At 41.2% G+C, this 14,633-nt stretch overlaps 1 protein-coding gene and 1 non-coding gene across 2 annotated transcripts in view; one reads left to right on the top strand and one right to left on the bottom strand.

Annotated features, from left to right (window-relative positions):
* tnrc6c1 (trinucleotide repeat containing adaptor 6C1) overlaps nt 1-14,633 on the top strand; it is a 197,339-nt gene that overhangs the window by 20,860 nt on the left and 161,846 nt on the right. The window contains exon 2 of the mRNA XM_042342374.1: nt 1,030-1,104. Coding sequence (XP_042198308.1) covers nt 1,030-1,104 — 75 coding nt within the window. The remainder of the gene's footprint in view (nt 1-1,029; nt 1,105-14,633) is intronic.
* On the bottom strand, nt 12,548-12,619 carry trnag-ccc. Its single transcript has one exon. It is a non-coding gene; the product is annotated as a tRNA-Gly (tRNA).

Here is a 14,633-nt window from a genome sequence, read left to right as displayed (position 1 = left end):
GTGCTGCGGCAGAAAATGTGCAGAGTGCGAGCAGTGTAATAAGAAGATCGTAGATTCAAGCCCCAGGTCAGGACTTGTTATCAGATAGTCTGGGACCACACTGCTGGGGTGGGGTGGGGTGGGGGATTGCAATATTCGAGGTGCCGTCCTTCTGATGATATGTTAAACCGAGGGTCTATCTGCTTGTTCAGGTGGATGTTATAGAAGTATTCAAAAAGAGAAGGGAGTTTCTCCCAGTGTCCTGGCCAACAATTTCCCCCAAATAAAATTGGTCTCTCACTCTATGGCTGAATGTGGGACATTGCTGTGTGCAAGCTGGCTTCCGCGTTTCGCCCACAAAGTACACAGTCACTCCACTTTACAGTGTATCCTGCGAAGTGCTTTGAGACATCTCGCTGACATGATGATGTGCTCCATCAAATGCAAGGATTGTCATTATTATATCTTCCACGCACCCTTACTTGCTCAGTTTAACATCTCCTCCAAAGGACGGCAAATCCTGACAACGCTGCTTTCTTCCCAAGACTGGGCTGGGAGGAGATTAGGAGTGGAAACACCGTAGATTATTTTATCCCCTTCATTTAGCCTTTGAGCCATTGGTGGGGCTGTAACAAGTTAAGATGGGTTGTCCTCTTGAGGTTCAGTATTTCCAAACAATTAGCGTTTTTTTTAAAAAAAGAAATGCTTACAGCGGGGAGGGAGGAAGTAGGGTGAGGGGAATAGAAGCATATGGGAGGGAGTAAGGAATGGGTGACGATTCCTGCAGAGTATAAACACTGGCAAGGACTCGTTGAGTCGAGTGGCCTGTTTCTGTGCTGTACGGCCTTTGTAAATCTTTGTTTGAAAAAAATAAAATAAAAATGTGCGTCCAAATGATTTTTTACCCATATTTTCTGCCCATCAGCATCCGCCTCTGCTCCTCGTCCCCGTTATTTCGATGGCGGGTCATACAACCAGATCTCCACATTGTTGTTTGTGAAGAAGCAACTCACTCACGTCCACTTTTTATTTGTTCTTGTTTGGGGGCAGGAGATGGAAGAGATTTCACCTGATCTAAGGAAAAAGCCCAAAGACGTAAAGGAATATGCTGAGAAGACAAGACAGGTAAGGACATCTTTCTGCAGTACCAAAGCGCTAGCCCTTCAGATTATTACTATCCTGACTGTCGTTGTGATTTGAATCAACTGCCAGATTTTGCTGTAAAATAGCAAAATAAAATTCCCCGTCTAACATAGTTTCCTTACACTCGTGGATGTTGAGGTCCATTTTCCCAATGTGAAATCATTTCTTCCAGTTAAAAATCACGTTGCGATCCATTTCCGACCAACGTAAACGCAAAGAAACATTTTCTAAATGATACCACACCATCGATGCTCTGATTAGAATGCTATTCCCACGGTGCACAAATTGATATAGGAATTGATATCACTGTCTCTATCACATGATGCAACTCGCTTGCTTGATTTTGCCAAGAAATGCACAGTCACTACATTTTACAGTCAATCCTGTGAAGGAAGCGTTTTGAGATATTTCGATGGTGTGATGAGACTCTAGAATTATTGTTATAAGTTAAACTTCTGAACCTTTTTTTCAGAAAGCCTCGTCTTTAACTAAAGTTAACGTGAGTGAAGCTTGTATTGGCTGCCCACTTGATTGATATTCACATGGCAAACTTTTATCACAAACAAACCAATTAGAGAAATAGATAATCAAGTACAATTGGCCTCCTCAAGCAGTAAATTACTGTAATGAATTAGACCTAATGTATTGCATGTTATATTCACCTTTATTAGTGTGCAACTAAAACAAATTTCCTTTTACTGTCAGTATATTCAGAGCTTATAGCACTAAATTTTACGAGCAAGAAATTATCCTCCCGAAATTCAATTACAGTAGCACCTCCTGTGATTTCTTAGTCATTTTGAATCTTCTTTGTAAATGATTTTTCTCATCAAAAATCAGAACAACCCCCCATTAGTAATTTAGATTAATTATTATGACTTAATCTGTCCCAGCGGAACCTTTTGAATGAATTCATTATAAATATCAACAAAATGGTGTTAGTTTTCCCCTGTTGCCATTATGACAACATTAAAACTGCAATAACTCATATTTGAAAAGTTAATTCCAAGGAAGATGCCTATATAAAACATTTAATTAAATGTTGAAATAAATTGCATGTGTTAAAACAGATGGTTTTGAATCAGGCAGCTGTAAGCCCTGGATATAACAAGGGATGAAACTGGGAAAACCCGTGATTAGATAAAGATGTAATGCGAAATGAAGTCTAATCGTATTTCATTGAGAGAACTTTGACATGCAAGTGCATGGAGACCGCATAGCAAAGCAAAGGGATTAAACCTGTTACTGCACTGAGAGTGCTGCAGTCAGATGTGTGACAATTCAAAGATTTGCGCAATGAATTGAAGCAGAATCAGCCCTCTCCCACCCTTACTCCATGCGTGTCTCAATAGGGAGGTGGGAGAATAATAATAATAATATTAATAATAATTCTTGTATTTCATATAGCGCCTTATCAGGTCGTTGAGATGTCTTAAAGCGCTTCACTGGATAACTGTAAAGTGGATTGACTGTGTATTTTGTGGGCGAAATGCACTCAACATTCAGACTGTGGCCTTTGGCTACTGGTCGGGGGATTTTGGCTTCGTAGTGAGTCGAAAGAGATAGAAGCTCAGCCTCTAAATCCACAAGTGAGAAGAACATCAGCAAGTCCATCTCCTTCCCCATTGTCTGTGATAATAATAATAATCCTTGCATTTGATAACAGCTCCTTATCACGTCTTCGTGACATCTCAAAGCGCTTTACAACAAAGCGCTTTACTGTAAAACAAATTGACTGTATATTTTGTGAGTGAAACGCGGCAGCCAATTGTGTACAGCAGTGTCTCCCAAACAGTCTTGGATTGAGTGAACAAATTATTATTGTTATTTTTGGAAGGGATTATTATCCCTGGAAAAGCGATCTGCCAAACGACTAACAACTGGGTTCCTATTTACTGCGAGGTAAACAGAGGCGTGAGGAGTAAGGAAACTTGCCTAATGTTTCACCCTGCCGGGAATCGAACCCAGGTCCTCTCGCTTGCGAGATGAGTGCTCTAACCACTGAGCTACAGAAATTCTGTTTTGTCCATGTGTTGAGTACCACATGGACCACATATTTCACCACATTGTGTGTCAGGCAATCGGTTTAGCAAACTGCCTCGATTCCCAGTGAATTTCTTCACACATAGCAACTAAAATTCACAAAGAGCACATCTCACTAAATGTGAACTCCCTTTTGTGAAATGTTCCCTAATAATAATAATAATAATAATCCTTGCATTTGATATAGTGCTTTTCACGTCGGGAGGACGTCCCAAAGCGCTTCACAGAATACACTGTAAAGTGAATTGACTGTATATTTGTGGGCGAACGCGGCAGCCAATTGCGCACAGCAATGTCCCACAAACAGTCGTAGATTAAAAATGACCAATTTTTATTATTGTTTTTGGTTTGGAGGGATTATTATTAGGCTCTGTGTGGAGTAAGGAAACTTGCCCAAGGTTTCGCCCTCTGCCTGGAATTGAACTCAGGTCTCTCGCTTGCAAAGCGAGTGCTCTAACCACTGAGCTACAGGACTCCACAAGAGACTTAAGTTGCTCACTTAAAAAACTCTACTGTGATTTTCCTCCACTTGTTTCCCGACTGGGTTTCTGGTATCTGGGTGATGGGCAGAGCCGGGAGGAGAGAGGAACACAATGGATATTCCGGGAAATGGATCAATAGTCTTTGTTCACTTCACTTCATTGGAACAGAGAAGGTTGATAGGGATTTCTGCAAACATTCTATGTTTCTATATCGACCAGAAATAAGCAGTCAATTCACTTTACAGTATATTCTGTGAAGCGCTTTCAGACGTTTCAAAGAAGTGATAAGGCGCTATATCAAATGCAGGGATTATTATTTTAAATATTATAAATATGTTAGAAAACCAAATTATTTTGAACTGCCAAAGTCACCAAATCATGTCTATTTATTCCCTGCTCTTAAAAATAGTTGCAGAATGAATGCAAGTAAAAAATCGACAGTTTTTTGTTTACTGGACTGGTTATACAAATCTTGCTGGGGATTGTTTTTTAAAAAAACATTGCTGAAAGTCACAGACAAAGTGATGAGTCCAACTTTCCTCTTTCCTGCAGAAAGTTGTGTGAGGATAAATAGCCTCCAAGGAACCAAATGAGAAGAGTGTATATTTAAACTATCCATTAGGCACTAGCCTGGGGTTTGTTGTGGCTTGGCAGTAGCAGGTTTACTGCGAGAACCGGATCTATTACTGCACATTGTTGTCCCCCCCCCAACCCCCCCACCCCCCAACCCCCCACTGCCTGGATCTTGTATCATTAATTGTCATGTGTGAATATTTAAACTCTGTCTGGCAGCCATCGAGGGGAGTGACAGCCATTCTTCACAGGCAAACCACAATACAGAAAGTTGTGGCTGCATTTCAAATTTTGATGGTGTGTTTGTCTCCAGTGCCATTTGACCACATCACTGTAATTGGGCACGGCTGAGGACAGCAATCCTGACAGCTTCTGGCAGCAAAGCGTGGTTTGTTTCTTCATGTCATTTAAAACACAAGGAAATGACGCCAACTTTGATCTTGCCTTGTTTCAGTCCATCTCCTGAAAAGATGGGGTGATTGTGATTGCCTAGTCATTAATGATAATAATAATAATAATTCTTACATTTGGTATGGCGTCTTTTATGTTGGGAAGGTGTCTCAAAGCACTTCGCAGGATATTATGAAGCGCGTGTGTTTTGGGGGCAGTGAGTTTACGCACAATGTCCCACAAACAGCCATAGAGTGAGTGACTCACTTATTTGGTGGTGGTGGGGTGGGGGATTGTTGGCCAGAGCTCCAGGAGAGAGAAACATCCCCCCCTTTTTTTTGGAATATTGTCATGGGAATTTCAACGTCCCTCTGAATAGCAGAACCATAACATCTCAAAGTCTCAGTGTGGGGCAAACTCTGCCTCTTTATCAGATAACTTCCCACAGATGGGGATAATCCAGGGCAAGGAGTCTTGTGTCTGTGGTATGGAGTTACTGTATACCTTGTGGGAACATGTTGAGGGACACAGTGGAGCTCCCTCCAAACTATGGTGGTGGCAGACTTGCTGAGTGCAACCACCAATGGCACACACCGTTCCCCACGCTATAAATAGGCCAATTACTTAGGAATTGGATCGCAGGGCTGCCCTTTGCCTTGCCGTGCCCACGTCCAACGTATTTCTAAGACAATAGTAGCACAATCTGTTGATTTTCGGAACAGAGCCACGCATTCTTCAGCTCCGCAATGACTTTTCGACCACGATTCTTTTAGGAATCTAGCAAAAATTATTTTAGATCAATTATTTAATGAAGCACGAAATAGCAATTCATTTTTTTTTTGCAAATTTGATACCGTTCTCGCTCCGAGTACAAGTTAAGGTCAGCTTTTCCGGTATTTGTTAAAACGGGATTTCTGGATTAAGCTCGCAAGAAAATGTCGAAGGGTCCCATGGCACTATTCGAAAACCGAAGGGAGTTTCTCCTGCTGTCCTGGTCAACAATCCCCCAAATAATGGATCATCCACTTCATGGCTGTTTGTGGGACATTGCTGTGCGCAAAATTGTATGCCCACAAAACACACACTGTATACACTATATAGTTTATCATGTGAAGCAACGACAACAAGATTACATTTGCATAGCGTCTTTCACGTTGGGAGGACGTCCCAAGGCGCTGGACAGGGTACAGCATTTCAGACCCGAGCTGGGGTCAGGGAGGGAGAAGGGAGGGGAAAGGGGGTGGCCAATGGCATGGTCGAAGAGGACAGTCTTGAGGCGGGACTTGAAGGAGGCTAAGGAGGGGGCGAGGCGCAGTGACTGGGGGATGGAATTCCAGAGGTTGGGGGCAGAGTAGCTAAAGGCTCTCCTGCCAATGGTGGGGCAGGTGGGTCACTTTGAGAGACAGATGCAAAGGTCTCTATACCCAATGTAATGATTATTATTAATATCATTATTATGAATTAAGAAAGAAAGGGGAGTTGTGTAATGAAGCGCTGCTCCGGCTCAATCTCTTTTCAGAGGTTGTTCCCCTCGAGCCAGCCTGACATGACTGACGTACGTCTGGTTACTAAAACTATTTCTTTAATTGAGAAATCCAATCATTTCTCCATTATCCTCTGCAAAGCTGGGCCTCGTGTTTTTGTTTACAATTTTAGAGCCCCAGCAATTCAGAAATATTTATGAAATAACCTTTTTTGATATTATTTACAACCTAATATTATTATTACACAATATATAACATCTATTAAGATATATACGGAATTAAAAAAATACTTCACAACCTTTTATTGTCCCATATTCCAGTTTAGAATAAATTTTGCACGCAATACATTCTGTGATGTTTCCCGCAAATACTCTGTCCCATTTGGAAGATCAATCCACCGTATTTTAATGTATCACTGATTGCAAGAAAAGGTACAGAATTGGTTCTGGCATTAAGTTTCTCTCTAAGTTGCTCTGTGTAGTTGCAATTTTGTTAATTTATGTATCCAAGAGACTTGACTTAGTTTTTTGCCACAGATATTGGCATTTCTCTGTAACAAATCACCAATTCAGAGAACACTCGCCTACTAATGCTCAAAACCATTTTAGCTGAAAAAGGTGCGTATTGATTAACTTTACACTCTAGCCTTGGCCTGCAATCATCACTGATCTTTTGCACTGAATTAGAAATGAGATTGACTGGTGAACACACAGCTCGGGGGTACATACAGCTATTGTCAGCCAAGACAATTTGAAAAAACCAGGCAAACAATAGAGTAAAATTAACCGAGGACTTTTGCCTGTTCTTCCTTCCTCTTTTGACATCTTAAAATGACTTCTTTTCCACCCTGCTGCTCTTTGTATTTTCAAAACTGCTTGACTTGTACTTCCCACCATTATGCTGCAGGTCAAATTGATATCAAACCTCATTTTCAATTCAGCGGGGGGCTGTTAACAAGGATTTATTGGTTTGTTAACTCTTTCTAGGCTAAGTGCATAGAAGAGTTTATTGCAGAACAAACCTTTCATAATTAAGCTGTGATAAATGTGTGCGTTTTCAGGTTGGTTAGCTATCAAATTCATTTGCTTTCAAGGAGCAGAAATACAGAGCACGCTACAAGAGCCATTCACCTTCACAATTTTTTTTTTTGCCTTTTAACCAAAGATGAATATTATTCACGTGCTGACGTTAAACAGTGCGATTTTTTAAAAAAGAAAACGTTTCTTAAAAAAAATTGCATTTCTAAAACGATCCATTGATGTTGATCATATGGATTTTTTTCTCTCTGCGATTCTTTCCTTGTTCTCTGCAGAACAACAGAAATCTACAGCACAGTAGGAAGCCATTTGACCCATTGTATTAGTGTCAGTGTTTTCTCCTCCAATGAAATAGATACATAGAGCACCGCGTTGGAGTGCGAGTCTAGACCTAGATGTGAGTTCAAAGCACCAATTTGGGGCTCGAACCCACAACCTTCCACTCTAAATAACTCATGAATTTGCCATTAACTTGATTAGCAGCCAGGCTTTTATTTATTTATTTTTACCAGCTTTGAGAACAATTTTCAGTGGAGGGTGGACGTATTGAATAGGTATTGGTTTATTTTGCCCCCCAGAAATCACAGCACGGAATGAAAGCATTTTTCAAAAGAGATTCGTAAACTTCAATGAGAAATGTGTGTTGTGATACGGGCAGGGAAAGCTGCTTGACACCATCTGCTAAGGTGTGACATTTGCCAGTGTTCGAAGTAATATTTCTGTGTGCAAGACTCACAAAGTAAGCAACGATTTAAGAGCTAAACAACAGGCTTTTAATGTCGGTTGATTTGGTCAGTGATATCTGCCTAGTTTTTAGTACAACGCAGGCTATAGCACATCACATTCAAATGCAATTGAATTTCTGTCTTTAAAAGAATAGAATCTACATCCTGTCTTTTTTGCCCGAATGGCTTAAGTAACGACTGTAACAACCCTTGAATTCAGGAACACACAGAGACTGTATTCTGTCAATGGAAACCGACACCCATATACATATGGAACCTTAATGATCTCCGTGTCCACTTGCAAACTGTAATTGAAACTGAGCCACTCTAACCACAGACGACACACTATTGTGCGTGCACTTCAATTAGAAAGCAAGTCAAAGAGGAAGAGGGACCTTTGTATCAAATCTTCGAAAACATCACATTAGAGTCGTTTCAAATATTGCCCTTTGATTAATTTGGTTGCACTGCACACTGACATTGCAAAAGTTTCATAGTAATCAAATGCTTGGTTATATTGGTAAGGAAATTGGCTTCAATCTGTCCCCCCCAACATGCAATATAGACTACTCACATCACAAGCACACTAATTCATTGCTGCTTGCATTCCTACAGAAGTTTGGGACAAAAGTATATATACACATCATGCACCATTTCCCTGGATCAGTGTTATTTACGGGAATGGAAATATCGAGACAAGAATTCTGCCATTCTTTTTATCGTCCAAAGGCTTGCAATGGAATAGCATGAGAAGCATGTGCTGAAAACAAAAGAGACATCTTTTGTGCCTAAGGTGTTTAAGGCACCAAGAAGTATTTCTGTACTCATTCATTATTGGAACAAGAAGGACGATTCAGGACACTGAATTATTTTTTTTCAGAAGAAGCTTGACACTGTGATGGGAAGGCAATAGAGTGGATATTTTGGAAGGAAAATATCAAATGGGTCGAAGGGTTAATTCATCTGAATTTCTCTTGTGACCTTTTGAGCTCCCGTGAATGCTAAGCACATTGGAGAATCTGTTCTTTACCGCTGCATCTTGATGGACAAAGTTCAAAGGATTTGACCAGTTTATTGGCTCACGTTTACAGTTGTGTCTTGTTTAGATTTCGGAAGTTGAATATTCCACAGCAGATTAATGTTTCTGTTAAGAAAGGAGCTCGGCCTTTAAATGAAGGGTAACTTTCTTTTGTAAACACACAAAACTATTTCCTTTCATTTACGACCGTTTTGGTACTTCCTGCTATCCAACTCAACTCCGGTGTAACATTGACTGTGTTTCCAATGTTGTTTTTACTCTTTTGAGGCACCAAAACCGAAAGGTTAAGAATGAACCATTTTCGGGAGAATAATGCACGAATGTCACATGACCGCTTTTAAAACAAATTCACGACTACTTTTGAACTGTTCGTATTTTTCTCGTTTTTCAATTCAAATTTGGCTTTAGATCAATAGAAAATATTCCATAAAGTATTAGGTAATGGCACAGCATGTCTGTTTGCAGTATCAAATAACATGGGGATCCTACTGGAATATTAATAAGGAATTAATAAGGAATCCTTAAATAGGGAATTCTGTTAGGATAATAATTAATAATCATAATCCTTAGATTTAATATAGCGTCTTATCACATTGTTGAGATGTCTCAAAGCGCTTCACAGAATACACTGTAAGGTTAATTGACTGCATATTTTGTGGGTGAAACCAATTGTGCCCTACAAACATTCGTGGATTGAGTGACCAAATTATTATTATTTTTTAAGGGATTACTTTCCCTGAAAGCGATCCGCCGATCGACTAACATCCAGATTCCTACTTACTGCTCGGTAAACAGAGACGTGTGGAGTAAGGAAACTTGTCTAAGGTTTCGCCCGGCCCGAGAATTGAACCTGGGTCCTCTCACTTGCAATGCGAGTGCTCCTGAGCTACAGGACTTTATTCACCCACTGGAATGTTGCCCTGCATATTGATAGCCCAGAGCAGAGTTCCCACGGGTCAGTGGGATGTACTTCTGGGTACCATTTACATAACTCACATTTCCTAGTCATGCATCCCGTTGAGAAATATCACAAATTAAACCCTTAACATAGAAGTAAATATTAGCAAAAGTAGACAGTGAAAGTTGGAGAGAAAGAGACCACTTCTGGAAAATAAAGAGGTTTGAAGATAAAGGTAGCAATTGTTAGTTCCAAACAAAGCTGCTAGGTAATTTGTTTTCTCGTAGTATGCATATACAGTACACATCATTCTGTATGAATGCCTTCACCTTAGTGGAAACTAAACATTGACTGATCTGTTGTGACTGTGTTTAATCATTGTGGAGCTGGTCTGTGCTCAGAAAGCACGGAGAATGGTTCCCAATTACCAAGCTTTCCATGGCAATGAACTACTGAGAATGGCTAATCAATAAATTGAATGGAGACTTAGCTATCCATTCTGCCAGGACTTTAATTATGTTCCCAGGAATAGAAATGGCTGAGATTTGGATTTTTTCCCCCCCTCTTCTGAAATAAAATTAACCCCGTAATTCCCATTGTCTTCCAGGTTGATAATAAATATTCATTATTAAGATCAGTTGATTTCTGAGTGGTTGCTGGAGAACTGGATTACTGGATGATGAATCCACTGAACCATTTCTTTGTTACTGAGACACCTGCATAAAATAAGGACCTGCAGTGTGTATATTAAACTGAATGCTTTATAGCACGTATAAAATATTTACAGCTCATGTCACGGTGTTCCACTGGGCCTGGTGCTTTCATAATGATTTCAAGGGCATTAGAAACGTTCTATTTATTGTCTGTCTAAGTGAAGCCAACGAAGCCAACGCAAATCACAAAAAGGAATTGTTATTTCGCTTCACGTGCCCTGTTCAGCAGGTAGGTTTTTCACTGCAGAATCAAAGTGAAACAACACACCGGCCTCTTAAAATAAACGTTTGGCGACGAGGTTTAAATGGAATTGCAATCAGAGGCTAATGTTCTTCCCCTGCTGTTTACGAACAGCTGTATACCTCCGACCTTGTCATTAATTTTGTGCGTTTCGTCCACCCAATGTACAGTCAATTCACTTTACAGCATATTCTGTGAAGCGCTTTGAGACGTCTCCCAGACGTAATAAAGCGTTATATCAAATGCAAGGATTATTGCTATTATTAGTATATTTGCAAAAAAGTTATTAATTCTTTTATTTCATCGATGATGAATCTCAGTACATTTAAACACTGTCAATAGATAGCAAAGGCACCCCAGCAATTTGGCAACATGTTCATTAATAATGTAAATGATCACGACTGCTCTTTTGCCATTTGGATGGAAATTCATCTGTCTATACATGCACGTCAGTCTTATTTGTTTTTCCCTTCCTTATTTTGTATTTATCGTTTTTCTTTATTATCTTGGCCTAATTTTGACATTTGCCTCTCTCTCTCTCTCTCTCTCGCTCTCACTTGCTCGCTCTCTCTCTTTCTCTCTCTTGCTTTTCTCCTTTTGTTCCTCCCCTTTCAGTCTCCCTGCCAGAAGCTGGATTTATTTTGCGATCCTATCCTTCTATCCAGCCATCCGTGAAGACTGGCCTCTCAAGTCAACAGAAAAAATGTATTATTTGGCATTTTACGAAAGCATCAAAGCGTGAATGAGAAAGTTGCTATTATATAATTTATTTTTGGGTGGTGATGTGGGGGCTGGGGGGGTTGTGTTTGCAGAGAAAAGCCGCATTAGCAAGAGACTGGGATCTGGAATGTGCGAATTATAATAATAATAATCCTTGCATTAGATATTGAGACAGCTCAAAGCGCTTCAGAGAATATGCTGTATATTGTGTGGGCGAAACCCAATTTTTTTTCTCTCTGAATCTGCTGTGGAATGAGGACATTTGAAAGCACAGGAAAATTACAAGACCTCTGCAGATTAAGAGGTGAATTCATCACCTTTGTCTGCGCTCCAGTAGAAACATTGCTGAAATATTCATTGCGGAGAGATTACAAGCACGGAACAAACCAAAGGCAGCAGCTTTAGGTGATGCCAAGAAGCTGTGGCTCAATTTCCTCGACTCAAGCTTGTTGCTTTGCTGGCACTTCTGGTGCAAAACAAAAAGCTAACAAAGGCTTTCTGCTGATTTTTATTAGTGCTGCATTAATTAATAAACCATACAGCAAGAAATTGTAGTGAATCAAACTCCTGATTGCTTGATTTTTAATGAGCGACCGCTGGTTTGTGCTTGCAGACCAAGAACCATATTTGTTTTAAAATTCTATTCGACACTGCACACCTTTAGTCTGTAAGACGAGGGTTAGGGAAAGCTTCCCTCAAAGGTGGTGTCATGCTGGTAAATCAGTTTGAGTCCTTGGTATAGACACCGGGACCATGTAAGAGCCTTAGAAAGAGACATCAATAGCTCTAATTCCCAAGGAAGGCGAAGATCACAAGCTGTGCTCCTCACACAGACTAATTTTGCTTTCAAATTATGGCCACATTTTTTTTCCAAAAGTACTTACTTGATATGCACCTGGAGACTTCCCTTAAAGTAATCAAAGCAGATCAGACGGGTTTTATTCAAGTTGGACGCTCAGCTAACTGTGTGAAAAAATTGTTAAATATAACGCACGGGCCTGGCTGGGCTAATGATCTAGCTTTGGCTTCCCAGATGCTGGGGAGGTGTGTGGAGTAAGGAAACTTGCCCAAGGTTTCGCCCTGATCTGCCGGGAATCAAACCCAGGTCTCTCGCTTGGGAGGCGAGTGCTCTAACCACTGAGCTACAGGTCTTCACATAATTATTAATAATAATCATCCTTATATTTCGATAGAAGCGCATTTCACTTTGGGAGAACGTCTCAAAGCGCTTCACGGGATATCCTGTAAAGTGTAGTGACTGTGCATTGTGTAGGCAAACCCAGCAGCCAATTTGCACGTAGCAAAATCCAACAAACAGCCATGAAGTGAAGTAATAGAATCACTGACAGTAGAGCATATTCAGATGTTATGGAATCCAATACGTTTGCAATTGACTCATTTCTTCTCCTCCGAATAGATAATTATAATAATAATTCTTGCATTTGATGTATATATGAATCAAAGCCAGGGAGGGCCAGGTGGGAAGATTTCTGGACAGCATTAACATGTTTTAAATGTAATCGGAAAAAATAAACCCAGACCAGTATTTTTGGAAGCAACGACCGTAGCAGTTACTTTTGTTCTATGATCGGCACCCGTCTCACTTGGAATAATTCCACAAGCGCTGGGATTACCTCCAGAAATGAGAATTGGTGAGCTTTCATTTGTGTTATCCTGACCTTTAGTTCAAGCAAATCCGGGTATATATTGATACAGTTACAACAAGTTGCATTTATATGGCCACCCTCACAACAACAACAACAAAATGACATTTATAGAGCGCCTTTCACGTCGGGAGGACGTCCCAAAGCGCTGAGGCAAACGCGGGGTTGTGTGTCTCAGCGCTTGACAGTGACGGAGCCTGATTCAGATGTTGTGAAGGCCAATGTGGGTTCCCTTTGTGCAGCTGTTGGAATGTGGACGAGGAAGCAGCTTGTTTTCCCAAACAGATAAGGTGAAGAGCAGCTCATTATTTTTCGGTGTTTCTCACTGATGTTGGAGAGCCGTTGAGCCAAATGAAAGCCCAGCTGTAACACTTCACATTTGTCATTATAAAGAAGTGAGTTCCTTCCCCCCACAACCCTGCTCCCCACCGCCCCCACTCCCCCCCCCCCCGCCACACATCACCCTCCGCACACTGAAGTGTAAAGACTTTTCGCAAAAATAGCAGAGCTTTGGTGGGGCCCAGGGATGGGAAAAGGTTGACCTAACGGTTCTCAAGAACCACTTTCCCAAGCCGTACTTTTTCATGGAGACAAACAGCCCTGTTCAATGCAAAAACAAACGACAACAAATACATTTACACAGCGCCTTTCACGTTGGGAGGACGTCCCAAGGCGTTGGAGGATCAGGAATTTGGACCCGAGCAGGGGGTTGGGACCAAGGGGGGCGAATGGAGGGCAGGGAAGGTAGGGCTAGGAGGGTAGTCGAATGCGCAGTCGAAGAGGAGGGTCTTGAGACGTGCTGTTATGGAGGCGAGGGAGGGAACAAGACGAAGAGACTGGGGAAGAAGTTCCAAAGGGTGGGGGCAGAGAAGCTGAAGGCTCAACTGCCAATGGTGGGGTGGGCCTGGGCAGGGGTTGGGGAGCAGGCAGTAGAGTTACAAACGTGACATGTTACAGCTGGCTTTCATTTGGCTCACCAGCTCTTAAAAATAAAAGTAGACCTCAAATTTACCTTTCCAATCTCTTCTGTTTCAGCCCCTTCACACCACAGATCAGTCGTCCTGCTCTTCTCTACATCTTCTCCAAAATTTCCGTATGCTTTTTTTTTTGCTGCTGTGGTGACCGGAACTGAACACATTCTCGTGTGTTTTTCCACATCACTGAGAACTTCACAATGTTCTTTTTTCCCCACAATGTACTACTTCACATTCATATACTTCATCCTTGCCTCTGAGTCAGAAGACTGCAGGTTCAAGTCCCACATTGGGACTTTGAATTCATAGTCTCAACTCACACTGGAATGAGGTCTGAGGTGTCATCCTTCGAATAACATGTTAAACCAAGATCGCATCTGCCTGTTCAGGAGATGGTTAAATATTAAGGATCCCATGGCTCTGCTCAAAAAAGAGAAGGGAGTTTCAGTGACGAGCCAGCAATCCCCAAGATAATTGCTTCCTGGCCTATTTCTGGGATATTGCTGTACCGCATTTGCCTCTGTTTGC

This window comes from Callorhinchus milii, unplaced genomic scaffold, assembly GCF_018977255.1.
Source record: "Callorhinchus milii isolate IMCB2004 unplaced genomic scaffold, IMCB_Cmil_1.0 Scaffold20, whole genome shotgun sequence".
NCBI lineage: Eukaryota > Metazoa > Chordata > Chondrichthyes > Chimaeriformes > Callorhinchidae > Callorhinchus > Callorhinchus milii.
This window is presented reverse-complemented; position numbering and strand designations above follow the sequence as displayed.